Genomic DNA, 26,512 nt, shown 5'->3' on the forward strand with positions numbered 1-26,512 from the left:
AACTGCTACTGAAGTATGTGCCCTTAGCAGGAACCGAACCCGGGTCTCTCTGGACCGCAGGATGACGCTCTAACCGCTGAGCCAAACCGGCCAGGGCTTCTCTTTCTTTTTAAAAAATTTTATTTATTTTTCAGTTATTGTTGACATATAATAGTATATTAGTTTTAGGTGCACAACATAATGAATAGACATTTATGTACCTTACGGATTGATCACCCCAATAAGTCTAGTACCCATCTGGCACCATAGTTATTACAATATTATTGACTATATTCCCTATGTTGTACTTTCTATCCCTGTGACTGCTTTTATAATAGACAATTTGTACTTATACCTTTCACCTTTTCGACCCATCCTCTAACCCCCTTTGCATCTGGTGACCATCAGTTTTCTCTAGCTGTGACTTTGTTTCTACTTTGTTTGTTCATGTATTTTATTTTTTAGATTCCACATATAAGTGAATGCCTATGGTATTTATCTTTCTCTGTCTGCGTTATTTCACTTAGCACAATATTCTATAGGCCCATCCATGTTGTGGCAAATGGCAAAGATTTTATTCTTTTTTTATGCCCAAGTGATATTCCATTGTATGTATGTACCACATCTTCTTTATCCATTCATCTTTTGATGGACAGTTAGGTTGCTTCCATATCTTGGCTATTGTAAATAATGCTGCAATGAACATAGGGGTGCACATATCTTTTTGAATTAGTGTTTTGAATTTCTTCAGATAAATAACCAGGAGTGGAATTGCCAGGTCATATGGTAGTTTGACTTTTAGTTTTTTGAAGAACCTCCATTCATTTTCACTAGAAGCCTATTTTAGTAGGTTGAGGACTGAATATAAGGTGAGAAAGTAGCATCAGTAATTATCTATTTTAGGGAGTTCTGCAGGGAGGAAGAGACTAGCAGCCAGCAGATAGGAGCAGAGGAGGAAATTTGAAGGAATTCTCTTGCCTTGTTTTGTAATTTTTTTGTGTGAAATTAGAGGCAAGGTCATCTTCCAAGAGTAAGAGAGGTGATAAGTAGGAGGCTCAAAGAGAATGCTGAAGGTATGGGATAATATAGAGAAGTTTGGTTGAGGTACCAAAGTCAATCAGAAGACAAGCAGTGTTTCTTTGAAGGGAATGAGACTGAATACCATTATTTATAGTTGTATTGCTCTGTAAGGTTATGTGATCTGTCTTGCTCAAAACCCTGTTAAGTACCAGAGAAGTTGAATGTGGGACATGTCCACATTGGGCAGGTGAAATAGATTAAGGATCTAGGTTTTTACAGGAAAATAAGTGATCAATCACTGGGTTCACATTCAGTTATGGAAGAAGGGACAAAGTGGAATGTATTCATTTTTCTCAGTTTCACTGCTATTATTCCTAGTCCAGCTCACCATCATCTCTTTTGTAATAATATTCTAATCAGTTCTCCCTAAAACCACTTTTGTTTCCTCCATACTATTTTTTTCACTGCAAGTAGAGTGATTTTTTTTTTTTTTTTATCCTCACCTGAGGACATTTTTCCATATTTTGTTCAGATAGAGTGGGAGGGAGAGAGAGAAAAACATCGACGTGAAAGGGACACATTGAGTGGCTGCCACCTGCACGACCCAACCAGGGCCGGGGACAAACTGCAACCGAGGTAGGTTCCTTAGCGGGAACCGAACCCGGGTCTCTCCGGACTGCAGGCCGACGCTCTAACCGCTGAGCCAAACCGGCCAGGGCGTAGAGTGATTTTTTAATAATTCAAATTTGATTACATCCTGCTTCTGCCTACAACCCTTCAATGGCTTCTGGTTACTTTTAGGAGAAATCCCAATTGTTTTTTAAAAAATATTTTTAGTTTATTGATTTTAGAGAGAGAGGAAGGGAGAGGGAGAGACAGAAACATCAATGAGAGAGAACATCAGCTGGTAGCCTCCTGTATGCACCCCACTGGGGATCGGGCCCACAACCTGGGCATGGTGCCTTGTCTGGGAATCGAACCAGTGACCCCTTGGTGCATGGGTCAGTGCTCAGCTGCTGAGCCACACCAACTGGGCTAAATCTCAATCTTTAACAGGATCCACTAGGCCCTCTCTTCATCCTCATTTTGCACCATTCTCATCTCTCTTATGTTTTCTCTCCTTGGAGCATTCTTTCCCAGTTTGTCTCTCCAGTTTCTACTTGTTTTTCTGTTCTTTGATGTAATAGCACTTCCTTGGGAAAACTTTTCCTGACTTCCTATAGAAGATAACACCCCTCCCCTCAACATTTCTTTAGTAAATTATAGTTGTTTGTAAAATTGTATGGTTTTCTTTTTCTATAACACAAATTAGGCATTCCATGAATTTTTGTTGAATTAACGAATATGTTGATTAAGAAATTGGATGTGTTAGTCTCAGAAGAGGATGTCTTGAGATGAGAGAGCAGGTTTAGTAGTGGAGAGGAAAAGCTGGAAGGAGATGAGGTTGTAGCCAGAGTAAGAGGTTGGGAGTTAGAGATTTAGAGTGGAATGGTTTCACGAGATGGTAGAACCAGGACTGAGTTGTTGGTGGAGAGATGGAGGTTTTCACATTTGATGGGATCATGGAACTCTGAGGTAGAAATGTTAGATGGATTGTGTAGGTGGGTGTTGAAATTGCTGAGGAAAATGGTAGGATTTGAAATGAGGAAAATATAAGGCAGGTGTCTAAGTCTTTAATAAATATTAGAGAGAGACACAGTCTTTTCCTATTGGTGAATGAATTAAACGGGTAAGAATCAGTACGGTTCTGGGAATCAAGAAAGTCCTTGTCCTTTGGGAGGCAGTGTGGTAGAGAGAGAATGTGTTCAAAATATCTGAGTTCAGACTTTGAACAACCCACCTGACTTTTCAAGCCTTGTATCTCTTTGTAAACTGGAATAATAAGCCTGCTGCAGGAGGTTTGTCATTAATGAGTAAGATAGTATTTTTGAGGGTGCTTAATATTGTTTTTTATTCTTGATTGTTGGCATCAGTTCAAGAGGGTACAAAAGTAAAAGTAGGGATGAGAGGCAAAGATAGTAGCAGAAGTGAATTTGGAATAAGGTACCCAATTTCATTCCACATGTTTAATTCATACTATAGGGTCACTCAAACATTTACAAATGAATACAGGTAAAAGCAAGTACTGCTTTATAAGAGAGGATTTTGTAAAATAAAGGTCACTGGCTGGCTCATAACATCACAGTGCTGATCCAGAACAGATTTTTATGTAAAGAAATGCTGAATAATTTTCCATGAAAATTTCATCATTCCTGGGAATAGATTTTATTGTTCTGGAGAACAGAACAAGGACCATTATGTGAAAGTTACAGGTGCAGGAGGGCTGGTGATTTATTTTAGAAAGAATGTCCTAACAATTAGACCTGTCTAACAATAAGACCTCCTGGCAAAGGATGATTTCTTCATCAAAGCTTGTATTCGTGTGGAGACTGGATGGTTGATCTGTCAGATATAATAGAAGGCTTCTTGCATGGGGACAGACTATGGATTAATAATTGCTAAATTCTCTTCCATTTGGAAGATTGGAGGATTTTGACTCCAGTTGAGATTTGTCTGAATACCATTCAGTTAACAACTATTTGAGAGCTTCTTCTGTTTCATTTGGAAGTTTGAAAGCCAGTGTTTTGTTTTCTTCATTTCCTTCCTGTGTTCTGAGACAGCCAAGGATTGTGAGTTTTAGTCATTGGCTTGGATATTCCCATTTGGAATTTGAGAAGCTCAAGCCATTTGTTGATGGTGATGTAACAAAAGCTGCTGTCTTCACCTGTTGGGTGGGGTTAGGGTGGAGTTCATAGCATGCACCTGAAGACACCAAATATAAGAATGCTGCCAAGAAGTATGGTTTAGTGTTTTGAATTTTTGAGCAAGTCATGCTAGATCATGTTGGACCTCTAAGTTATTTAAAAAAAAAAAAAAAGTTCCTGAAAAGAATGACCTACTATGTTGCCATATGAGATTTATGATGCCTTGACATTGATGGTTTTCATTGGCTTCTCTCACTCAGAAGCCTGTGTCTGGCTGGGAAATTGCCTTACGTTCGTTCCTGTGGCTTCACCAACTCTTCTCTACTGAGCACTTTTTTGCTGATTGCTATCTCTGTGTTTATTGTATATTTCCCACTTTCTTTCAGAAGGTTATTAAAGTGGGTTGACTAAGTTCCTTTGCACATTGTTTTTAAAGGAGATTGAGATTTTCAAGCATGCTCTTGGTTTTGGATTATTCATGCATTTAAGTTATTTGGGCTGCTGCTATCTCCTGTGACTAAAATGGGACTAGAGAAGAAATCTTGCCTGTATTAGGGGAGGGAGAAGCCACTCATTCATCTATGAATTCTGAAGAAATTTAATTAATTATTTATTTTTTTAAATCCTTACTCGACATTTTTTGCACTTATCTTCAGAGAGAGTGTGAGGGAGAGAGGGAGGAAGAGAGAGAGAGAAACATCGATGTGAGAGAGACACATCGAGTGGCCGCCACCCACATGACCTCAACTAGGGCCTGGGACAAACTGCAACCGAGGTACATGCCCTTAGTGGGAACTGAACCTGTATGTAATCTCTGGGTCTGCAGGCCGATGCTCTAACTGCTGAGCCAAACCAGCCAGGGCTGAAATTCATTTTTTTTTTTTTAAGTCTGGAAAGGGTCTTAGAAGTCACTGACTCCAAATATAGGACATACAAGAGGCAGCTGAAACCCTGTATGTAATTTGACAAAAGTCACCCAGCTAATACATATAGGTGTAGTTAAAAATCGTATGCTATGAGGATAGTGGAAGTAGTGATAGTACGGTTGATGTCTCTTTAGAAAGGAGAGTTTCTAAAACTTCAAGTGATGGACTGGGACCAGGGAAGACCATTAGAAATAGGGGAGTGATATGAAGTATGAAGTACCTTAGAATTTCTGATCTGCTGAGATAAGCCTCAAATTGTTTGGTTCAGTGGTGGCTTATGTGGAGGTTCATATAATAATTTATTAACTGCCTACAGTATTGTAGATGTTATGTTAGAAATTGGGGCTACAAATATGCATAAAACATGCCCTGGCACTTGCGTATCTCTTTTGCTACTGGAATAGTACAAGAGAGAATACTTTCTATTTTGCCATCTCTCTCTCATATGAAAATTCATTGTTACTGAGTTAGTGACCTCTACTGGCTTTATAACCCCCAAATGATTGCCTTAATGTTTCTAAGGAGTGCAGAAAATCAGGATCTGCTCACACCATTAAACAAACTGTGTCCTCGGGTCAAGGGTGGAATGAAGAAAAAGTGTCTGAGATGTTTTGGGAGAGACAGTTACTCGTTACCTTTGAGAATTTTACTTTTGCCTTCCCCAAAAGGCGAGAGATTGCTATAGGTGTGGTAGGGCAGGTGTCTACTTGGTGAATTCATAAGCAAGTCGTCTTCTATAGAGAACTGTAAACAACCTGTTTGATATGGCAGAATTTGGTTAGAGATTGTTCTTCACTCCATTTATTGCTTCCTCAGATGGGACTGCTAACTTCAGAGGAATGTGGATTGGTGCCAGGCTGTCAGTCAGGGATATAGTTTCTGCCAAAGTCAAGTCTGAAGAGATCTTTTTCAGGTGAATCTATTTGGCAGTCATTTGACCTGAGTGGAGTTAGTGGACAAAGATTGACTTTTGTTATGAACCTTAGGATCTCCACTCTGTAAATAGCTTATGGTTTTATTTTGAGTTGTTCTAGCTATCAGTTTGCTCCTCCCATTTCCTTAGCTAGCATCAGAAGAGTGGTTAGCTGTAAAGTTATTTAGTGTATAATTTTCATTCATTCATTAACATTCAGTAAATACTTACTGAGGGCCTGTGTACCAAGCACCGTGCCAAGTGCCAAGTGATACATGCCAGGGACATATAAGTGAACAGCACACACAAGCTCCTTGCTTTCAAGAAACTTACATATTGGAGGAAGAGGCTAGATAGTAACTAATTTAAATGATTTCAAAGTTTGTTAAGTGCTGGGAAGGAAGTAAACAAGGTGCTGTGTTAGAGAATAATGCAGGTGAGGAGTTCTTCAGGGAGGTTATCTGCTGCTTCCTTTCATTCGTTTAAATAAGCAAACTGATAGGTAGAATGTAGTACTCTGGAAAGGTAGGGAAAAAACATTATTCAGAGTGGTATTATGGTTATGTGGTTAATGTAGTAGTTAAGGAATTAATATTAATGAGAAATTAGGAAATGAAGTGTTACTCTTCATAATAAATTCAACTGAAATGAATGAGCTAGGATGGTTAATTTCTCCATGGGGTTAGGAAGGAAGCTGCTGAAATTGGGCTATGATTATCATGGTTCAGTGTAATTTGAGCCTTATGTGTTTATTTCTTCCTAGGTGGAGGCTTGAATTTTGATCTATGTTCCCCCTACATCCACTGCCTGAAAGTACTTAATGATCACATGACCCTGGACATGGATGCTGTCCTGTCGGATTTTGTTCGTTCCACAGGAGCTGAGCCAGGGCTGGCCCGAGACCTCCTGGAAGGTAAGAAGTCATTGAGGGAAAATGTAAAGAAAGTAAAATGGGATACTTATTAGGATGATTTGGAACATTTAAATTGATCAGGAAGACATTTTGTGTATGATAGGCCTTGACTTTTTAAGTTACTTTAATCTACTCTATGTTTGATCCACCATAATTTAAAAATGCATACTTCTCCTTTCACCTTAAATTTTTTTGGGGTAGCTTTCTCCACAGCCAATTTATGCTTAGGTAATGCAAGTAAAATTTTATATTAGTTCACTAAAAGCGTAACTAGATCTTTAAGACTTCTTTACATATAAATGACTTGGATTTTCATATTTGGGATTATCCATGGTTTTGATTCTTTCCTTTCCTATTTTGTATGGGTAATTCTATGTAGAGTGAATTAATTTAATGTTTTCATTTTGTTGCTTTTGTTTACTTACATGTGTATATATGCATAAGTGTGAATGTTCTAGATTTTAAAGTCCATAAGGCTTGGAATTGTGCAGTGTGGGATTCTTATAGTCATTATTAACAGATGCTTTTTGTTTTTGTTAATCTTCACCAGAGGATTTTTTTCCATTGATTTTTTTTTTTTTTTTTTTTTTTTTAGAGAGAGTGTGAGGGAGGAAGGGAGGGAGGAGGGAGTATGGAAAGAGAGAGAGGAAGAGAAACATCGATATGAAAGAGAAACATTGATCAGCTGCCTCCCATCCCCACCCCCCAACTAGGGATCAAGCCCACAACCTGGGCCCTGACTGGGAATTGAACTGTGACCTCTCAGTCCAGGAGACATGCTCAATCCACTGAGCCACACTGGCCAGGCTGATTGGGTAATTTTTTAAATAGTCAGCCCTTAGAAAGGTGTGACAGTTTGACATTTGCTTAGTTTGGATATGGAATATCAGGGTTTAAATTCCCAGCATTATAATTTTAAAACAGGTTCAGAGAGGTTAAGTCAGATTTGAACCTAGACAGTCTGGTTTCAAAGTCTGGCTCTTAATAATTATATTACAAATTAATGCTTGTGTGTATTTTTCTCTCTCACTTTCTCTCTCTCACACACACACACGTTTTCTCTCACACACACATGCACACACACACACCCATACACCCATACCCATGTGCATACACGCTCATGCTATGGAAGTGTAAGAGAGAAATCAAAATGAGATAGAGAGTGAAGAAAGGCCTTCGAGAGGAAATGACATTTGAGCTGAACCCAGAAGGATGTGTGGGAGTAGCAAGACAAAAGTATGTAGAAGAGAGTGCTTATGTAAAAGAAATAGCTTACGCAGGGACTCTAAGGTGAAAGAGAGTTTGGCACATTGGAAAAATGAATACTGAGTGAGGTAGGAAGCTGGTTAGATAGGCAGGAAAGAAACAGAATATGGGGGGCCTTTGTAGATTATGGTACAGAGTTTAAATTTCTTTTTTTTTTTTCCAGTGGGAAGCTGATAAAGGATGTTAACCAGGGGAGTGACATAATTAAATTTGAGTTTTTATCAGTGTACTGGTTGAAGGATGGAATGGATTGGAAGGTGGCCAGAAAAAAAGTGGTAAAATCAGTCAAGACTATTTCTGTAGTTTAGGTGAGAGATGATGGCGAGATGAACTACAGTGGTAGCAACAGAGTGAGAATTGGATGAACTTAAGATATAATTTAGAAGGGGAATCAAAGGATCTGATTGTTATTTTCTCTCTGTCTATTATCTTTTTTCTTTAAAAGTTAACTCTGGTTGTAATGTAAAGAATAAATTAGAGAGAGGAGAGATTAGGAGTAGAGACTAGAAAGCCCCTCTCAAAGACTAAAGACCAGGTGAAGATTATAAGAACTTGGCTTAGGACAGTGACAGTAGAAATGGACAAGAAAGAATGGACTTGAGAGATGTTTCAGGGGTACAGATAGAGTTGGATTGACTGGATAGTGAGGGGAGAGGAGAAATGGGATCTGAGGCAGAACCAAGAGCTGAAGATGACTGAAGTTTCTGGCCTGGAGGAATTGCGACACCATTACTAACTTAGGCAATATAGAAGGAGGAGAAGCAAGTTTTGGGAGGGAAGATGATGAACATTTAGTTTTGGACATGTTGATTGTTCAGGAGGACCTGATTTTAAGGAGTTAAGCAGACAGTTGGAAATATATGTCCGGTGTTTAAGACAGATGTCATTCATTCATTCCTTAGGACAAAAGTTTTCTATTTTCCAAAAAATATTTATTGAGTATCTACTATGTGCCAGGTCTTAAATATTTGAACAAAACAAGCAAAAATCTCTGCTCTTACAGTGAGAAAGGTAGTTAATAAATAAAACATTATAACCAAGTAAATTATAAAGTGTATTGTAAGGTGTTATGGAAAATAGTGAGAAGAATGATGAGGTTGTGTTTTTTTTGTTTTTTTTCCAATATGTTTTTTTAATTGATTTTTTTAGAGAGAGAGAGAGAGATAGAAACATCGATGTGAGAGAGAACATTGATCGGCTGCCTCCTACAGGTCCCCTGTTGGGGATCAAGCCCATAACCCAGGCATGTGCCCTGACTGGTAATTGAGCCAGGACCTCTCACTTCATGGGACAATGCTCAATCCACTGAGCCACACTGGCTGGACGAGGTTGTGAGTTTTAATTGGGTGGTCAGGGTAGGCCTTATTAAGAATGTGACATTTGAGCAAATACCTGAAGGAGATGAGGAGTGGTCTGTGTAGATATACTGGGGAAAGAGCAGTGAGAATTGTTAGTGGAAAGGCTGTAAGTGGGAGCAGTTTTTAGCATGTTGTAGGAACAGCAAAGAGGCCAGTATGACTGACGCAGAGTGAGCAGAGGGAGTTGGAACAAATGATGAATGTAATGGTGCAGAAGTAAATTTAGACGTGGATGATTAATACAGCTTAACTGGAAACTTATAATAATAACAAGAAACACAATAGCATCAGCATTAAATGCATATATAATGCTTTCTGTGTACCAAGCACTGTTCATAATGCTTCCAATTCACTTAATCTTCATAACAACCCCATATGATATCTCCACTTTCATACCCAGGGAAATTGAAGTACAGAAAAAAGGCTAGAAAAATAGATCAGGTAGTAGAAAGCTTTGAGTGTCACAAAAGAGCCTAGGCTTTTTATTTATTTATTTTTTTAATCCTCACCCGAGGACATTTTTGCATTTATCTTCAGATAGAACGGGAGAAAGGGAGGGAGGAAGAGAGAGAGAAACATCGATGTGAGAGAGACACATCGAGTGGTTGCCACCCACACGACCCAACCAGGGCTGGGGACAAACTGCAACCGAGGTATGTGCCCTTAGTGGGAACCGAACCTGGGTCTCTCTGGATTGCAGGCCGACACTCTAACCGCTGAGCCAAATCGGCCAGGGCTAGAGCCTAGGCTTTTTTTCCATAGACAGTGGTAAGCCAGTAAAGATTTTTATTTATTTATTTTTATTATTATTAATTTATTTTTGTTACAGATGTTTCTCCTTTTCCCCCCATTGACACCCTCTTCCCCACTCCTGTCCCCTCCCCCCTTCATAGTATTGTCTGTGTCCATTGGTTATGCATATATGCATATAAGTTCTTTGGTTTATCCCTGCCCCCACCCCCCTCACCTTCCCTCCTCTGAGGTTTGTCATTCTGATCCCTACTTCTGTGTCTTTGAGTCTGTTTTGTTCATCAGCTTATTTTTTTATTATATTCCACAGATAAGTGAGATCATGTGATATTTGTCTTTCTCTGATTAAGCCAGTAAAGATTTTAATTATGAAATTAAAATGATTAGAACTTACTTTAAAAGAATAATCTTGTGGAATTCTTTAGGTTGGATTGGAGGTGGGATACTAGGTGATAGGAATTGAATTAAGGTGGTAGCAGATGCAATAGAACAGAAGGAAGTGTGAACAATTATGTAGTGTGTTATTTATTGAATAATTTAACTGGAGAAAGCAACAGAAAAATCCATTATGATAAATCTGTCTTTTAGGGTCTTCAGTAGAGCGGTAATTCTTAAATCTGATGACAGCTAGTAGTAGCTCTTTCTTTAGAAAAATGCACATGCATATAACCTTGCATACAATTTCAGATGGCTTAGGACACCCTAGAGGACATCTAGGTTAAGAACTCTCTGGATCTCAAAATGAGAAGACCTGGTCTTGATTCTTGCTGAGCCCTGGTGCAAACTAACTGTGACTTTGGGCAAGTCATTCCATTTTTTTAGGCTTCATGTCCTTTATAAGTAAAATGAGGTTAGTAGGCCACCAAGGGCCCTTTCTGCACAGAGAGACAAAGTTTCTGTGTTTATGGAGTTTAGTTAGGAAGTAGACAATAAGTAAATAAAGAAATTGTGATGTTTCAGATAGAAGTATTATGAAGAAAATTCAAGTAGGGCAAAGAAAGGAGAATGATTGAAGTGTGCACGAGTATATATGCCTGCTAATTTTGGTAGGATGGTTAGAGTGATCATTTAGTGTCTTTCTTTAATTTTCCTATACTAAGTGCCCAATTCACTTTTGTTTTGTCTCCTGACAGGAAAGAATTGGGATGTGAGTGCTGCCCTCAGTGATTTTGAACAGCTACGTCAGGTCCATGCTGGGAACCTACCCCAACCCTTTAGTGAAGGGAGTGGTGCCTCCAGGACCCCTGAAAAAGGGTTTTCTGATAGAGAGTCTACTCGCCCTCCTCGACCTACCCTACAGCGGCAGGATGACATCGTTCAAGGTACCGGAGTAACTAAGGGATATTTCATATGGAGTAGACAGGAAGGGTGGGGTCTGCCAAATGGATTCAGAGAATTCAGTGATCCTTTGGAGATGATTCCATTCCTCCCCGCAGCCAAACTGGTCAGAGGTGGCCTTACTCTGTCCAGGTGCTGGAGCCCCTTACTGTCACTCTGCATCTTGAGTGTTATCCTGTATAAAGGTCTTCTTCAGATACTGTGAAAAAATAGAGGAAGGAAGATACAGTCTAATTGTTAAGATAAGATACATATAAAGATAGAATTCAAAAGGTCCATCTACTTCTTTAGAGGCCTTTCTGTTAATATTGTCAGTATCTACCAAAATTTAAAAATGCATATATACACTGACTCAGCAATTTCAGTTCTAGCAGTTTATCATATGTTTATGTACATCTGTGTGTGTAGGTGTATACACACACACTTTAAATAAATACATATATAAATAGACACTTATTTAGTGTAAAGCTTAAAAGTTAAAGCTTGAAAACAACTTTTAATATCCATTAATAGAGGAGTGGTTAAATAAACTGTAATCATCCATATTGTAGAATATTCTGCAGCTGTTAGAAAGAATTAGGTGGAACTTGATGTGATGCTTTGGGAAAAAATCTCTAAACTCTATTGAGAAAGGTAAGATGCAATATATAGTATGCTCCTGTTTAGGTTTTAAAAATGATTTTTAACAGCTATATGTGCATCTATGTGCATAAAAAAATTTAAGAAGACTATATAAAAGGTTGCCTCTGGGGAAGGAATCAGGAATTTTGAATGAGAGGAAGATTTCTTTGTAACACTTGGTACTTTTTGATAGTATTTTGATTTTTTTTTTACCATGGGCATGTGATACTTTTTAAATATGTAAAAAAAAGTTTAAAAATAACATCACTATAAAATAACTTTTAGACAAGTCTCAATTTAACTTTGTGCATCATCTCTGGCAAATACTGGATTAAGAACTGCTACCCAACACATTTTTTTTAGTGCTTTTGATTATCTTTATATAACTCAGGCCATGCAAATGAATTGTAACACTACACTGAAGCAATTTATGATCACAATGGGATATCTGCTGGGAAACTGTAAATGCCTTGTGTTCAAAATAAATGAAATAATTTGAGGCAAAATACTTCTAGCCAAGATGGCGGTGTAGGTGAACATGGTACTCGCCTCCTCCCACAACTACATCAAAAGTACAGCTAAACTACAGAACAACCATCATTCGAGCTGAGTGGAAATCCTACAACTACAAAATTAAAGAAGCCACATCAAGATTGGTAGGAAAGGCAGAGACATAGAAGGGCTGGTCCCACATCCGCCATGTGGCGGATAAAAATTGAGAGGGATATCTCAGCTGCTCAGGTCCCCCCTGAGGAGCGAGGGGTCCTAGTCCCACACCAGGTCCCCCAGCTCAGGGTTCCAATGCCAGGAAGAGACGTCCGCATAATTTCTGGCTGTAAAAACCAGTGGGGATTGAGGCTGAAGTCTGAGGCTGCTGAAGTCCCAGGCAGCTCCTCTTAAAGAGCCTGTGCACAATTCACTTTCTCACATTCACTCCTGAGCTTTAGCACGATTCACTTTCTCACATTCACACCTGAGCTTCAGCACAGGCAGCAGCTTGAAAGGCACCAGAGATATACTGAGAGGAACTGAATTGTTTGGCATCAGGGTGAGCTGGAGGGGCAGCTTTCTCCCAGATGGAAGTGTTGGCAGAGCCCATTGTTCCTTTGATGAGCCCTTCCTCCTCAAAGCCAGCAGATGGACACCATATCTGAGACTCCATCAACCTGGCCCACACTGTTTGCCCCACTCTGGTGATAACCCTGAGACCCTGCCCTACCCAACTTTTGGGCTCACCCAAGCTGTTTCCAGTGGCCTTACCATAGAAATGGCCTGTGTTGGCTTATGCTTCAAATTTTTATAAAATCTCTCAAACAAGGAACATTTGGCCTCAGCGAGCCCTATACCTATTGCTAAGTGGCTGCAGGCACCTAGTGGGCAGCTTCAGACCACATCAAAGCACCACCACCCAACCACCTCCACAAGCAACACACTCAAGGGTGTGGACACAATGGGTACTAGAGTCATGCTGAAGTAAGTCCTGCTCTTTGTGGTGGGCCCCTGCACAACTGATCCTCCAAGGTGGTCGGTGGTCAGTGGTCAGTGGTCACAGCCAGTTCTTGCAGCTGACCAGCCTGGGTAAATCCCTCCCATTGACCTGCCAGCAGCAGTCAAGCCTCAATTTCGACAGAAAGGTGTACAGCCCACACAGGGGGTGCACCTTGAGTGCCCAGCTGGGATGATCAGGGAGGCTGTGCCACCGGACTCTACAGGATACTACATTAGGCCACACTACCAAGCCTAGGAGACTTAGCAGCTCTACCTAAGATATAGAAAAAGAAACATGTCCAACCGGTGTGGCTCAGTGGTTGAGCGTCGACCCATGCACCAAGAGGTCTCTGGTTCGATTCCCGGTCAGGACACATGCCAGGTTGTGCGTCCAATCCCCAGTGAGGGGCATGCAGGAGGTGACCAGTCGATGTTCTCTCTCATTGATGTTTCTGTCTGTCTCTCCCTCTCACTTCCTCTCTCTCTAAAATCAGTAAAGGGAAAAAACATTTTTTTTAAAGAAAAAAAGAAACATGTCCCAAATGAAAGAACAGAACGAAACTCCAGAACTAAAGAAAATGGAGACAAGCAATCTACCAGATGCACAGTTCAAAACACTGGTTGTGCCCTGGCCAGCTTGGCTCAGCTGTTAGAGTGTCGGCCCGCAGACCAAAGAGTTGCAGGTTCGATTCTAGTCAAGGGCACGTACTTCGGTTGCAGTTCGGTCCCCAGCCCTGGTTGGGGTCGTGCAGGAGGCAACCAGTTGATGTGTCTCTCTCATGCTGATGTTCCCCCCGCCCCCATCTGAAGATAAATGGGAAAAAGTATCCTTGGATGAGGATTTAAAAAAAGATAAAAAATATGATCAACAAAATGGCAACAAATACATATTTATCAACAATTTAATCTAAAAAACAAAATGAACAAGTAGAACAGAAACTGACTCATAGATACAGAGAACTTTTTGTTAGTGGCCAGATAGAGTGGGTGAAAAGATGAAGGGATTAGTACAAATTGGTTGTTACAGAATAGTCATGGGAATATAAAGTACAGCATAGGAAATATAGTCAATAATATTGTAATAATTAGGCATGGTGCTGGATGGGTGCAGGATTTATTGGTGTGATCACTTATTAAGCCTTATAAGGTGGTCACTGGGGTGTACACCTGAAACTAATATAATGATGTATATGCCAACTGTAAGTGAAAATAAAAAGTTATTTTAAAAAAGAAAGAATTTGAAGTGCTGTCTGCATTATTATCTTCCTCTGTAGCATGTTGAGTAAGAATTGACTGTACCTATAAATAGGAGTATCAAGAAAAGTTGTAGTAAATAATGTAAATGTTATTAATGGTAGATAAGGAAGTTCCTGAATGTGTAAGATTTTTCATTAATTTTCTATAATGGAAATTCTTTTCATGTTCTCTAAGACGCTGAAAATTATTGGAGAGATTATTTAAGTCAGTCTAGCCAAATGCAACCCCATTTCCTTATTCCCTCTTCCTCCCACCAAACTGACCAAGTTGACAAATGAATGTATCTCTATTATGTTGGGAAATAAAAGTGGAAAAAGACAGCCATGGGAAGAGGAAGTTCAGGCAAATTCCCAAAAGTGTAGAAAGAGGAATGTATATTTGGTGTTAATGTGAATGCACAAAATACCACTTTCTCTATTTCTCCAGTTATATTTGGCTTGAGAAAGAAGATCGTGGTTTTGGTAGCCAGTGAGGTTCAAAGTTTTTCCCTGAGTGGAAAGTTCTCTGAATGAGCTGTGTATATTCTAAGGTGACTCCATTTCTCATTGCAGAAAAACGCCTGTCTAGGGGCATCTCCCACGCCAGCTCCAGCATTGTTTCCCTGGCCCGGTCCCATGTCTCCTCCAATGGTGGGGGTGGGGGGAGCAGTGAGCACCCCCTGGAAATGCCCATCTGTGCCTTCCAGCTTCCAGATCTCACTGTGTACAATGAAGACTTCCGCAGCTTCATAGAGAGAGACCTCATTGAACAGTCCATGCTGGTTGCCTTGGAACAGGCAGGTCAGTGAGTGCTTCCTTTTCTATACTCTTCCCTCTGCTCTCTACCTCTGGGCAGCCACACAGTGGGGCAGGACTTGATCAGTAGCTTCCACTCTTAGGTGTGTGATCTGGTTACAGTCAAAGTTAGCAGTCAGTCAGATAAACATGTACTGAGCTAGGTGCTTCTTCAGGTTAAAGAAAGGACACAGTCCGGCTGGTGTGGCTCAGTGGTTGAGCATTGACCCATGAACCAAGAGGTTGCCGTTTCGATTCCTGGTCAGGACACATGCCCAGGTTGTGGGCCCGATCCTCAGTGGGGAGCATGCAGGAGGTGGCCAGTCGATGTTCTCTTTCATCGATGTTTCTCTCTCTTTCTTCCTCTCACTTCTTCTCTCTCTAAAATCAATAAAGGAGAAAAAAAGGAAGGACACAAAATACCAATTAGACACTTTCCACTTGAAATTTCCTGTTTGATGGAAGGGAAACCAGATATACACACAAAAGGCCTAGGAATCAATATCTAAAAATTAATATATGAAAAAGATACAAATGAATTCTAGTTGGCTCTGGAACACCCTTGTGAACAGAAAGAACCAGTGCTGTAGACAGTACACAGTGGTGATAAATCTGAAAATCACATTTATTTATATAAACTTTCCCCAGATGATTTGTTTACCTTTACAATTGTGTTTGTCTTAAATTATTGTTAAAATTAGTTAATATGATGGGATATGATAGCCAGGAGTTCTGGGAAAGCTGGTCAGGTATTAAAAAACTCCCATGGAAGGACTGGGGAGGTGAGGGGTGTGGGCATGGAAAGGAAGCTTTTCTTTTTCATTTTGTACCCTTCTATACTAACCATGTGAATTGATTTATATATATATTAAAGTTAGCAAGGTATCTAGTGATATTATAGGCCAGTTTTTCTTTCGATAGACTCTTTAGTAATTCAGGAAACCTTTATTGTTACTTTTTTTTTTTTTATTCCTCACCTGAGGACATGCTTTTATTGATTTTAGAGAGAAGAAGGGAGAAACAGAGAGAGAGAAATGTCAGTGTGAGAGTGCAGCATCAATGAATTGCCTTCCACATGCACTCCAATCAGGGATCAAACCCAAAATCTGGGTATGTGTCCTGACCAGGAATCAAACCTGAGACCTTTTGGTGTACCAGGAGATGCTCCAACCAACTGAGCCACATTGGCCAGGGCTCAAAGAAACTTTTAAGCATCATTCGTAAAATAGTTTTCTCATATAAATAATGGATTGGAAGTTATGGGATGACTATACAGAATTGAGACTCGCCCTGGCCGGTTTGGCTCAGCGGTTAGAGCGTCAGCCTGCAGTCCAGAGAGACCTGGATTCGGTTGCCGCTAGGGGCATGTACCTCGGTTGCAGTTTGTCCCCGGCCCTAGTTGGGGTCGTGAGGGTGGCGGCCACTTGATGTGTCTCTCTCACATCGATGTTTCTCTCTCTCTTCTTCCCTCTCTCCCTCCTGCTCTATCTGAACAAAAAATGGAAAAATGTCCTCGGGTGAGGATTAAAAAAAAACAAAACAGAATTGAGACTCATCTTCTTGGGTGTTTTATGTACTTTGTCTTGTTGTTCATGTCTTTAAAGTCACACCATAGCACTGGCCAGTTTGGTTAAGTGGTTAGAGCGTTGGCCCGCAGGCCAATGAGTCATGGGTTCGATTCTAGTCAAGGGCATGTACCTCGGTTGCGATTTGTCCCTGGCCCTGGTTGGGGTCATGCAGGAGGCAGCCGCCCAATGAGTCCCTTTCACATCGATGTTTCTCTCTCTCTTCCTTTCTCTCCCTCCCACTCTATCTGAACAAAAAATGGAAAAGTGTCCTTGGGTGAGGATAAAAAAACAAAACAACAACAAAAATGAAGTCACACTATGTACATGCCAACATGCTGACTGTCGTATAAGCACATGATATTTGTATGACACTTTGAACACATGCTTGGAGTTTGTTTATGTTTTTTGTTTTTAACTGATGATGGATTTGTGCTGAGCTTTGTTGCTATAATATTTATTAATCTCCTAACCGGAGTGAAGGAATCAGACCAAGTAGCCAATACAGATTTCAACCTATGACCTTGGCCTTATCATCTAACCCAAGGTTACTAAATCTTAGCACTGTCGACATTTAGGACTAGATAATTTTTTCTTGTGTGAGCTGCCTTGTGCATTTTGTTGTGTTTAGCAGCCTCCCTGGCCTCTACCCACTAGATACAAGTAGGAGTCCCCTACCAGTTATGACAACCAGACATATTTCCATTAAGAACCACTAATAGCTCTGGCTGGGTGGCTCAGATGGTTGGACCATTGTCCATATGCCAAAAGGTTGAGCGTTTAATTCATAGCTAGGTTGCTGGTTTGGTCCCCGGTCAGGGTGCGTACAGGAAGCAACCAATTGATGTTTCTCTTTCACATTGATGTTTCTATCTCTCTCTCCATCCCCATTCCTCTGTCTCTAAAATCAATAAAAACATATCCTTGGGTTGAGGATTAAAACAAAAACAAAAACACTGATCTAACCAGTTGTACCAGTTGTGTTCACCAGGTTCTAATCAACTAGACATAAGTGAAGAAGATATAAAGAGTAATAGCATGATGGTTTTATTCTCGTAGGCTTCCTAGAGGAGGCAAATTTGGAATCTGTTTTAAAAATAGGGAAGTGGGAAGGGCTATATGGGTAATCTGCTCTTCTTTTCTTCATTTCTGTAGGGCGCTTGAACTGGTGGGTGAGTGTGGACCCCACTTGTCAGAGGCTACTTCCTTTGGCAACTACTGGAGATGGAAACTGCCTCCTGCACGCAGCCTCTCTTGGTGAGTCTTGAAAGTGGCCTTCCATTCCCTCGTAGAAAGGAATCAGTAGAGTTAAATGTTATGTGCAGGACTTGCTCCAACCAACCTTGGTCATAGGCAGAAGTGAGGTTCAGAGCAAGGATCTGTGTGTATGTGCAGGAGGAGAGGGAAGAGAGCCCCTCTTTGGCTTTTCAGGCTAATTCAGAAATCATATGGAGAACACAGAATTATCATGGGTCCCACATTGAGAGTTGACCCTCAGAAGTAATGAGCAGCCGAAAGCAAGCGATTATCTATAGCTCTATGTATTTGTATATAAATCTACTTACTATTTATTCTCTTGGTATATAAAAATGTTTTTATCAGTCCTTTGTGAGACTTGTTAACTTTAAATTACAAAGGCTATTTACAATTCAATATACAGTTGCCTTAGCTTTAAAAAAAAAGTATTTTCTAACCATCCCTTAAGTTTTATGCTGATCATCATGTGCCAGACCTGTTTTATCTGCTGCTATCCGGTTTCGTTTGTTAGACTTGCATCAGGTGTGAGGGCTTTCTGTCAAGAGATTATAGGATGTGGTATATCCCTCACTTTGAAGTCCTCAGAATTTCTGAACTCCTAGAGTAGAAACATCTTTTCTTTCTTGATTAGTATCTTTTTCCTAAATCACAGAAGAGTTTCTTTGAACTTGGGCTTCAGCCTGATTTCCTGCATGCCAGGGTCTGTGTATCATAATTAATAAACAAAGTTGAGTCATGGTAAGGTGTCTTACTGTTATGTTTTCTTGCCACAGGGATGTGGGGTTTCCATGATCGTGACTTGATGCTGCGGAAAGCTTTGTATGCACTGATGGAAAAGGGAGCCGAGAAGGAAGCATTAAAACGACGCTGGAGGTGGCAGCAAACACAGCAGAATAAAGAGGTGGGGGCGCTTGGGTGGAAGCACCTTGTTTTCCAAAGTTACCCAGGAGAAATGCCCAGTGCCTGCCAGTAGGAAGTATCTCCCGGTGCTTAGGTCCTCCTGTAATCCTGGAAATTGCAGACAATGCAGATAACGCTGTGGGATAAATGCCTTCTGATATAGTCATGAGTACTGGTGTGGGGAAGCTGAGACCTATAGAGGAGGTATCTAACTCTGATTTTTACCTGATAGTGCTCAGTAAGTCTTTATTAACAGTCTTTTGCAAAATGAGATATGACAAGTCCATAGGATTTTTGTGTTGTTTTGATTTTATTGCTTATAATAAGAATAGAGCAATTTTTTAGGGCTTGTTTTCAACCCGTGTATAAATATAAATGCTTAAAAATATTTTTGGCCATATATATCATTTATTTTTCAAATACTTAGTGTTTTTAAAAAATTAAAAGTATGCCTGTTAAATTGAGTTTGGTACTTCTCAGGGGTTTAGCAAATGTTGAAGTTGCTTTTGTATAAGAAAGTAACAATGGACTGTTTCCATCCCCATAACAGAGGTTGAGCAAACTATGGCCTGTGAGCCAGATAATACCAACTGATTTTGTAGGGGGGGAGTTTTATTGAAATACAGGCCAGCCCATTCATTTACATGTGTAAGTTCATATAACTGCTTTCCTGGTATAGCAGCAGAATCCACCCCTTTCCTTTAATACTGACATTAACATTTATATAAAGACAATGGGTCTGCCTATTTCCTTTTTCCCTGTTTCTGTCTTCTATGTTTATCTCCCGCTCTTGGGGTATATCTGTTTTTTGCATTGTTTATGGCTGGGTGTTTCTGGCATTGATGTGGGAATATATCTTCAGAAACTTTTGATCTTTTTTCTTTTTTTATTGTTCTATCGTAACTGGCCATATATAGAACTAAGATTTTTTGGTTTGTTTTAGTCATTAGAATTTTATGTCCTGAAGATTTAAAATACGGAAGTAGATTGTGTTCTGTTTCTTTCTCAAAAACAAAGAACCCATTGTTAAACTTAGGGTGATATTAAGATCAGAATACTGTCTTTGATCAGCCATCTGCCCCAGAAGATTCCTGAGGGAAATACATGCTCAGGGCAAGGCCAAGTAAACGGCAGGTTCTTTATACCACCAAACCCCATGGTTTCCTGGTGAGCTGAATTGGACCTTGTAGAGACCTTCTTTTGCCTGAGCTAGAGCCAGGCCAAAGTTTGCCTTCTTCACACCATACCTGAACCTTAACCTTAGATTTAACCACTCCAGAGACAAGAAAAGGCCAAACCAGAGCATGCTGGTTATGAAGTAGAAGTGCCAGCAACAGTCAGAGAATAGGTGTGTCCAATTCCAGCTTTTAAGCTGTTATGGTTATTATTTTATTTTTATTGATTGATTTTTTTTTTTTTTGAGAGAGAGACAGACATCGAGACATCAATTTGTTCCCCTTATTTTATACATTTATTAGTTGATTCTTGTATGTGCCTTGACCAGGAATTGAACCTACAACCTTGGTGTATTGGGACGATGCTCTAATCAGCCAGGGCTACAGTTATTGTTTTTAAATTGGGGTTAGATTATGATGGTATTTAGCGAGGAAACCCAGAAATACCCAAGTTCTATTTTTGGTCAGCCACCCATTCCCTCTCAAAGTCTCCAGTGAAAATATGTGCAGAATAGTAGCTATCAAAGGAGGAACCTTTTTACTCCTTTTGCTAGGCATATTGAAAGTTCCATTCTAGAAATATGGCCTAGGTAATTGATTTAGCTCAGATCTCTCAGACCTTGGAGTGAAAATGGGGGGAGAGTGGTGAGACTGGGGAGTTTCTATTAACCAGTACCAAAAACCAAACAAAACTAAAATGGTTTTAATTTTCCCAGACTTCCTTCTTTTGTGTAATTTGGTGATGAAACTCAGTGCGAACAGTTTTAGGCTAGAAGGTTATGCCACCTAGTGGTTGTGTGTATAAGAACAGCAAGCAGAAATAGGGGAAAGGCAGAGGGAGACAGATCCTCCTGGATGTGTATCAGTGATCGCATATCAGAGTGACCAGAGCACCCCATATATAACTTGTGCATTGTTCTTATGCATTATTCTTATTCTTTTTAATTGAAAAAAACTTTGATATCATTTTAAGTTAAAGTAGAATGTGCTCACAATGGCTCTTTAATTCCTGTTAAATTTGTTCCTGATGCCCCTCATGTTTCTTTCCACTGTGATTGTTTTTACTCTGTCAGTGTATGTTTAAGCATTTTAATACTAATGTAAGGCAAATATAATAAAGTAGGGATTTATCTCCCAAATCATCATATGTATCCTAAAACTAATATGATATTCTTTTTTTTTTATCCTCACTCGAGGACATTTTTTTCCTTTTTGGTTCAGAGAGAGTGGGAGGGAGAGAGAGGAGGAGAGAGAGAGAGAAACATCGACATGAAAGGGACACATCGAGTGGCTGCCACCCGCACGACCAACCAGGGCCAGAGACAAACTGCAACCGAGGTACATGCCCTTAGCGGGAACTGAACCCGGGTCTCTCTGGACCATAGGCCGACACTCTAACCGCTGAGCCAAACTGGCCAGGGCTACCAGGGAGATTTAGGAAAGGTTTCCTAGAGGAGTGGTACCTGTGTTCTCTCCTGACAGCTGAAAAAGTATTCACCGGGTGGATAGGGAGTGGGCTGCTCCAGACAGAGGGAGCAATTTAGACAGAAACTCAGAAGTATAAAACAACATGGTACATTCAAGAAACTCTAACTAATTAAATGAGATTAGAAAGGTGAGTAGAGGCCAGGAAGTGGACTTTGTATGCTATGCTTAAGGAGTTTGAACTTTATCTAGTAGGTAATGATGATTCTTTTTTTTTTTTTATTTTTTTTATTTTTTATTTTTTATCCTCACCCGAGGACACTTTTTCATTCTTTGTTCAGATAGAGCAGGAGGGAGAGAGAGAGGGAGAGAAACATCGATGTGAAAGGGACACATCGAGTGGCTGCCACCCGCACGATCCAACCAGGGCCGGGGACAAACTGCAACCGAGGCACATGCCCTTAGCGGGAACCGAACCCGGGTCTCTCCGGACCGCAGGCCGACGCTCTAACCGCTGAGCCAAACCGGCCAGGGCGGTAATGATGATTCTTAAAGGAATTTGTAGCAGGAAGCAAACATCAGATTTTAATTTAAAAAAACATCTTTCTGGTGGCATTGTAGAAAGTGGATCAGAAGAGTATATGACAGGAAGTAGTAAAACCAGTCAAGGGTCCATTGCAGTAGTTTATACTTAATGATTGTTGATTGAAGGGATCCAGGTTTGGGTACGTGAAAGGAGAGGAGTCTTTGATAACTCACTGGTTTCTAGCTTGGGTGTTTGAGTGCTAGTTAGTGCTCTTCACTAAGGTAGGAATATAAGAAGAAGAGTGGGTTTGGAAGAAGTAGGAGTTCAGTTTGGACTGTATAGTTTGAGGTAGTCGTGGGCAGGTGGCAGTCTTCAGTAGGCAACTGAATGTGAATTATAAGAATTATATTCACTCTTCGCAGAGCCTTGGACTCAGCACTGGGAGAAGTGCGGGAAAGGGGACATATAGACCCTTGGGGGAAAAAACAAGGTGTAATTAGAACAATGCAAAATTCTCAAAAAATTTAAGTTGGGGTTAATTGAAGAGGCTTCTTAGGAAAGAAGAATTAAGCAGGGGTTGGAATGAAAGTGGGGACCCAATTGGCAGAGTGGGGAAGAGGGATTGCTCACTAGGCAAGAACATAGCCTTAATAATTATCTTTGTGGTTTCCTACAGCTGGAGAGGGAGAATTTAGAGGCCTGAGCATATAGATGGCAGTAGATGAGACCACCTAGAAACAACCAAGGCTAAAATCATTAACACACAACAGTATTTCTGTGGTAGCAGAGTTCACAGAGGTATGAGAAAGTAATGTTGTAGAAGCTAAAGGAGAAGGGAGCTCAAAGAGGAGATCAAATGCCAAATAAAGACTAAGAAAGATGAGAACCAATGAGTCCACTGAATTTGGCAATTAGAAGGTCACTGTCCTATGCCCAGAGTTGGTTGGGTGACGTGGTATGTGGGGGTGAAGGGCATAGGCTAGAGGGCAGAAACAGAAGCTAGATTGCAGTGGGTTGGAAAGAATGGAAGAAAAAGAAACATGAGAGAGATCATAGACTCATGGATCTTGGTTTTAAAAGGGAGAAGAGATTTGACTTTGTAGTACAAATTGTAAGCCAGATGCTAAGAGAATAGGGAATGGGGTAATGTGAATGAATTGGAATGGCTATTGCCTCTTGAACCTAGCCTCTAATTGCTTGATATCCCCTGCCTGTCTTTCGTAGTCAGGGCTGGTATACACAGAGGACGAATGGCAGAAGGAATGGAATGAGCTGATCAAGCTTGCCTCAAGTGAACCCCGCATGCATCTAGGTACCAACGGAGCCAATGGTGGTGGGTAAGTATGGCTAAGTGGGGAACAGAAAATAATCTTAACTGAGTCCTCAGAGTCTAAAGAGCTCTGTGCTAAGAGGATGTTAGGAGGAAAGAGAGATGCCGTGGCAGGGACACAGAAATGTGTAACAGTGTGGTTGGTATGTTTAAGGAACTTTAGGTAGTTGAATATTGCCGGAATTTAGAATATGTGGCACATGGAGAATGATAGATGAGGCTGGGCAATCCAGATTATGTGTGCCATCCTCAGGTTTCTCTTGTACCATTCTAAAGAATTAAAATTGTGTCCTATCCAGACTTCAGGAAAATGCAGGACAAATGACCCAATTTCCTCAATAAATAAATTGCAAGGAAAATAAGGGAGAGAGAACGGAAGTTTAAAGACTTAAGAGACATATCAACCAATTGCAATGTATGGACATATGTAAGACAGTTGAGGACGTGAATAGTCTACACGTTTGATTATTGTTAACTTTTTAAAGTGTGTTAGTGATGGTATTGTGGGTATTTTAAAAAAGAGTTCTTTATGTTTTAGAGATAGAAACAGAAATATTTATGGATGAAATGATATGTCTAGGATTTGCTTCAGAATAATTGGGTGAGGTGGGGGTGCTGGCTGATAGGGAAATAGGTGAAGGTATAGGTGAAATGAGACTGACTGTGTGTTTATAATTGTTGAGGCTGGGCAATGGATACATAAGAGTTTAGTTTAGTTTACATTGTTACTTTCTAGTTTAGAATGTTTAAAATTTTGAAATTTAATAAAAAGTTAAAAATTATAACTGATCCAAACTTTATTGTGCATGAAAATAATCTGGGAAGATTCTTTAAAATGCAGATTTCAGGACCTCTACTCTAGAGTTGGACTGAGGTGAGGCCCAGAACTCTGCACGTGCAGCAGGCACCCAGTGTTGAGTAACACTGTGTTATGGGATAGAAAGCCACTGAGTTGTGAGTATGTGAGGGACCGGAGCAAATTCGTGTGTTTAAACACACTAACAACAGAGTGGGTGATGAAGTAGGGGGAGAGAGACTAGAGGCAGTTGTAGTAATCCAAGAAAGAAAGCCACGGGTATAAGGAAGAGTAGTGGATTGCAGATAAGCCAGAGGAGACAATAGACATTTAGGAGATGGAATTGGCCAAGCCAGGTGATTAGTTGGAGGTGAAAGATAAAGAACAGTAAATATTTTACAGATTTCTGATTAGGCTACTAGGTAGATAGTGAGGCTATTCTCCAAGTAAGGGAACATATTAGGAGGAGTTTTTGTTTTTTGTTGGACAGAATATGATGTGTGGGTGGTTGTGATGAGTTGTGGTGGGTAAAATCAGCAGGATGAGGCTACTCAGTTGTGTATTTAGCTGCTTTATAAAGAGAATTGGGGAAGGTTGTTGAGCAAGATGAGTATTAATGGAAGAATTGCCTTCAGATTCCTAACACTTGAACCATATAACCAGAGCCTTCAAATCTCTTGGATTTCCCCATCTGTGAAACTGAAGTAGAAACAGCCATGGTGGCATAAAAGAATCAGCTATGTCTGTGGAAACCTTAGGATTAGAAAACCAGGAAAAGATGATCCTCTTTTTCCTCTTTGCAGAACTGGTCTTTAGGTGTTTCTTGTTTTGTTTTCTTCCCTCTCCCGTCCACTCTTTCCCTTCCTGCATCTCTAGGGCAGAGAGTTCAGAGGAGCCTGTATATGAGAGTCTAGAAGAATTCCACGTCTTTGTCCTTGCCCATGTGCTCAGAAGGCCTATAGTTGTCGTGGCAGACACCATGCTGAGGGACTCTGGGGGAGAAGGTGAGTCAGTCAGTCCTCACTGTACCCTGAGCACCCACTATTTGCAGAGCCTTGGGCTAAACACGAGAGGAGTACAGGAAAGACACACACACACACACACACACACACACACACACTTGGGGGGAAAAATCAAGGTGTAAATTAGAACAATGCAAAATTCTCAAGAGATTCAAGTTGGGGTTAATTGATGAGGCTTCTGAGGAAAGAACTATTAAGCAGGGATTCAAATGAAGGGGGAACTCAGTTGGCAGAGTGGGGAAGAGGGATTGCCCACTAGGCAAGAACATAGCCTTAATAATCATCTTCATGGTTGCCTGCAGCATTTGCCCCTATCCCCTTTGGGGGAATCTATCTGCCCTTGGAGGTCCCAGCCAGCCAGTGTCACCGCTCCCCTCTGGTGCTCGCCTACGATCAGGCCCACTTTTCTGCACTTGTGTCCATGGAGCAGAAGGAGAATGGCAAGGAACAAGGTGCTGAATGCAGTGTCTGTGTCTCTGGTGTTTTTTTGTCTGCTTTATTTTCACTTGGAAAAACTGTAATGAGAGAGCATTTAGGAGCAAGCCAGTCAGCGCATGTTGATACTATTATACTAAGCTATAAGATATACCAGGGTTTTTTAATTAAACAAACTTAAAAATAAGGTTTGGGGAAAAACACAGTAGTCTATATTCCCTGCTCCCTGTTGTGAAATAAAGATCTTATGTATTAAGGTCATAGAACCTTCCAAATGATGCTTTGCTGTAGTTGTCTTAGTGACTTTCAATTCCCTGAATTCACATTAACTGGAAAGAAAACATCACGTTAGTTGACTGATTGGTGGAGAGTCATGGAGATTAGTGGTCTAAATTGTGTGCTGGGTAGTAAGGAAAAACCAGCCTTTTAGTTTTTAATGCCTGGGTAATAATTTACATGTAAGAACTGAGAAGTGACTACAGTTATCATACCATATCTGTAGTATGATTCAGTCTCCTTTTTAGTGAAGTTGATCTGTGTTCAGTTGCCTTCCTCTCTCCTTGAAGAGACTCCTTGATGACATGTTTTTCCCCCTCAGCTGTGATCCCACTTACAGATTCAGAACATAAGCTGCTGCCCTTGCACTTTGCTGTGGACCCTGGAAAGAGCTGGGAGTGGGGCAAAGATGACAATGACAATGTCCGATTGGCCAGGTGAGGCAGGCTTGTTCATTTC

General features: G+C 40.5%; 1 protein-coding gene across 14 annotated transcripts in view; it reads left to right on the forward strand.

Moving 5' to 3' along the window:
* The window catches only part of OTUD7B (OTU deubiquitinase 7B), a 55,935-nt gene that overhangs the window by 25,013 nt on the left and 4,410 nt on the right, over nt 1-26,512 (forward strand). For 8 of the 14 annotated variants that reach the window (XM_036273728.1, XM_036273730.1, XM_036273725.1 and 5 more), the window contains 9 exons: nt 6,346-6,495; nt 11,003-11,191; nt 15,125-15,352; nt 18,067-18,168; nt 18,942-19,069; nt 23,419-23,531; nt 25,197-25,324; nt 25,645-25,794; nt 26,376-26,490. In XM_036273728.1, the coding sequence (XP_036129621.1) occupies nt 6,346-6,495; nt 11,003-11,191; nt 15,125-15,352; nt 18,067-18,168; nt 18,942-19,069; nt 23,419-23,531; nt 25,197-25,324; nt 25,645-25,794; nt 26,376-26,490 (1,303 nt within the window). Of the gene's footprint in view, nt 1-5,485; nt 5,583-6,345; nt 6,496-11,002; nt 11,192-15,124; nt 15,353-18,066; nt 18,169-18,941; nt 19,070-23,418; nt 23,532-25,196; nt 25,325-25,644; nt 25,795-26,375; nt 26,491-26,512 lie in introns of all 14 variants that reach the window. The other 6 variants (XM_036273731.1, XM_036273734.1, XM_036273736.1 and 3 more) reach the window with 4 other exon arrangements.

The sequence above is a fragment of the Molossus molossus genome, unplaced genomic scaffold (assembly GCF_014108415.1).
Source record: "Molossus molossus isolate mMolMol1 unplaced genomic scaffold, mMolMol1.p scaffold_m16_p_20, whole genome shotgun sequence".
NCBI lineage: Eukaryota > Metazoa > Chordata > Mammalia > Chiroptera > Molossidae > Molossus > Molossus molossus.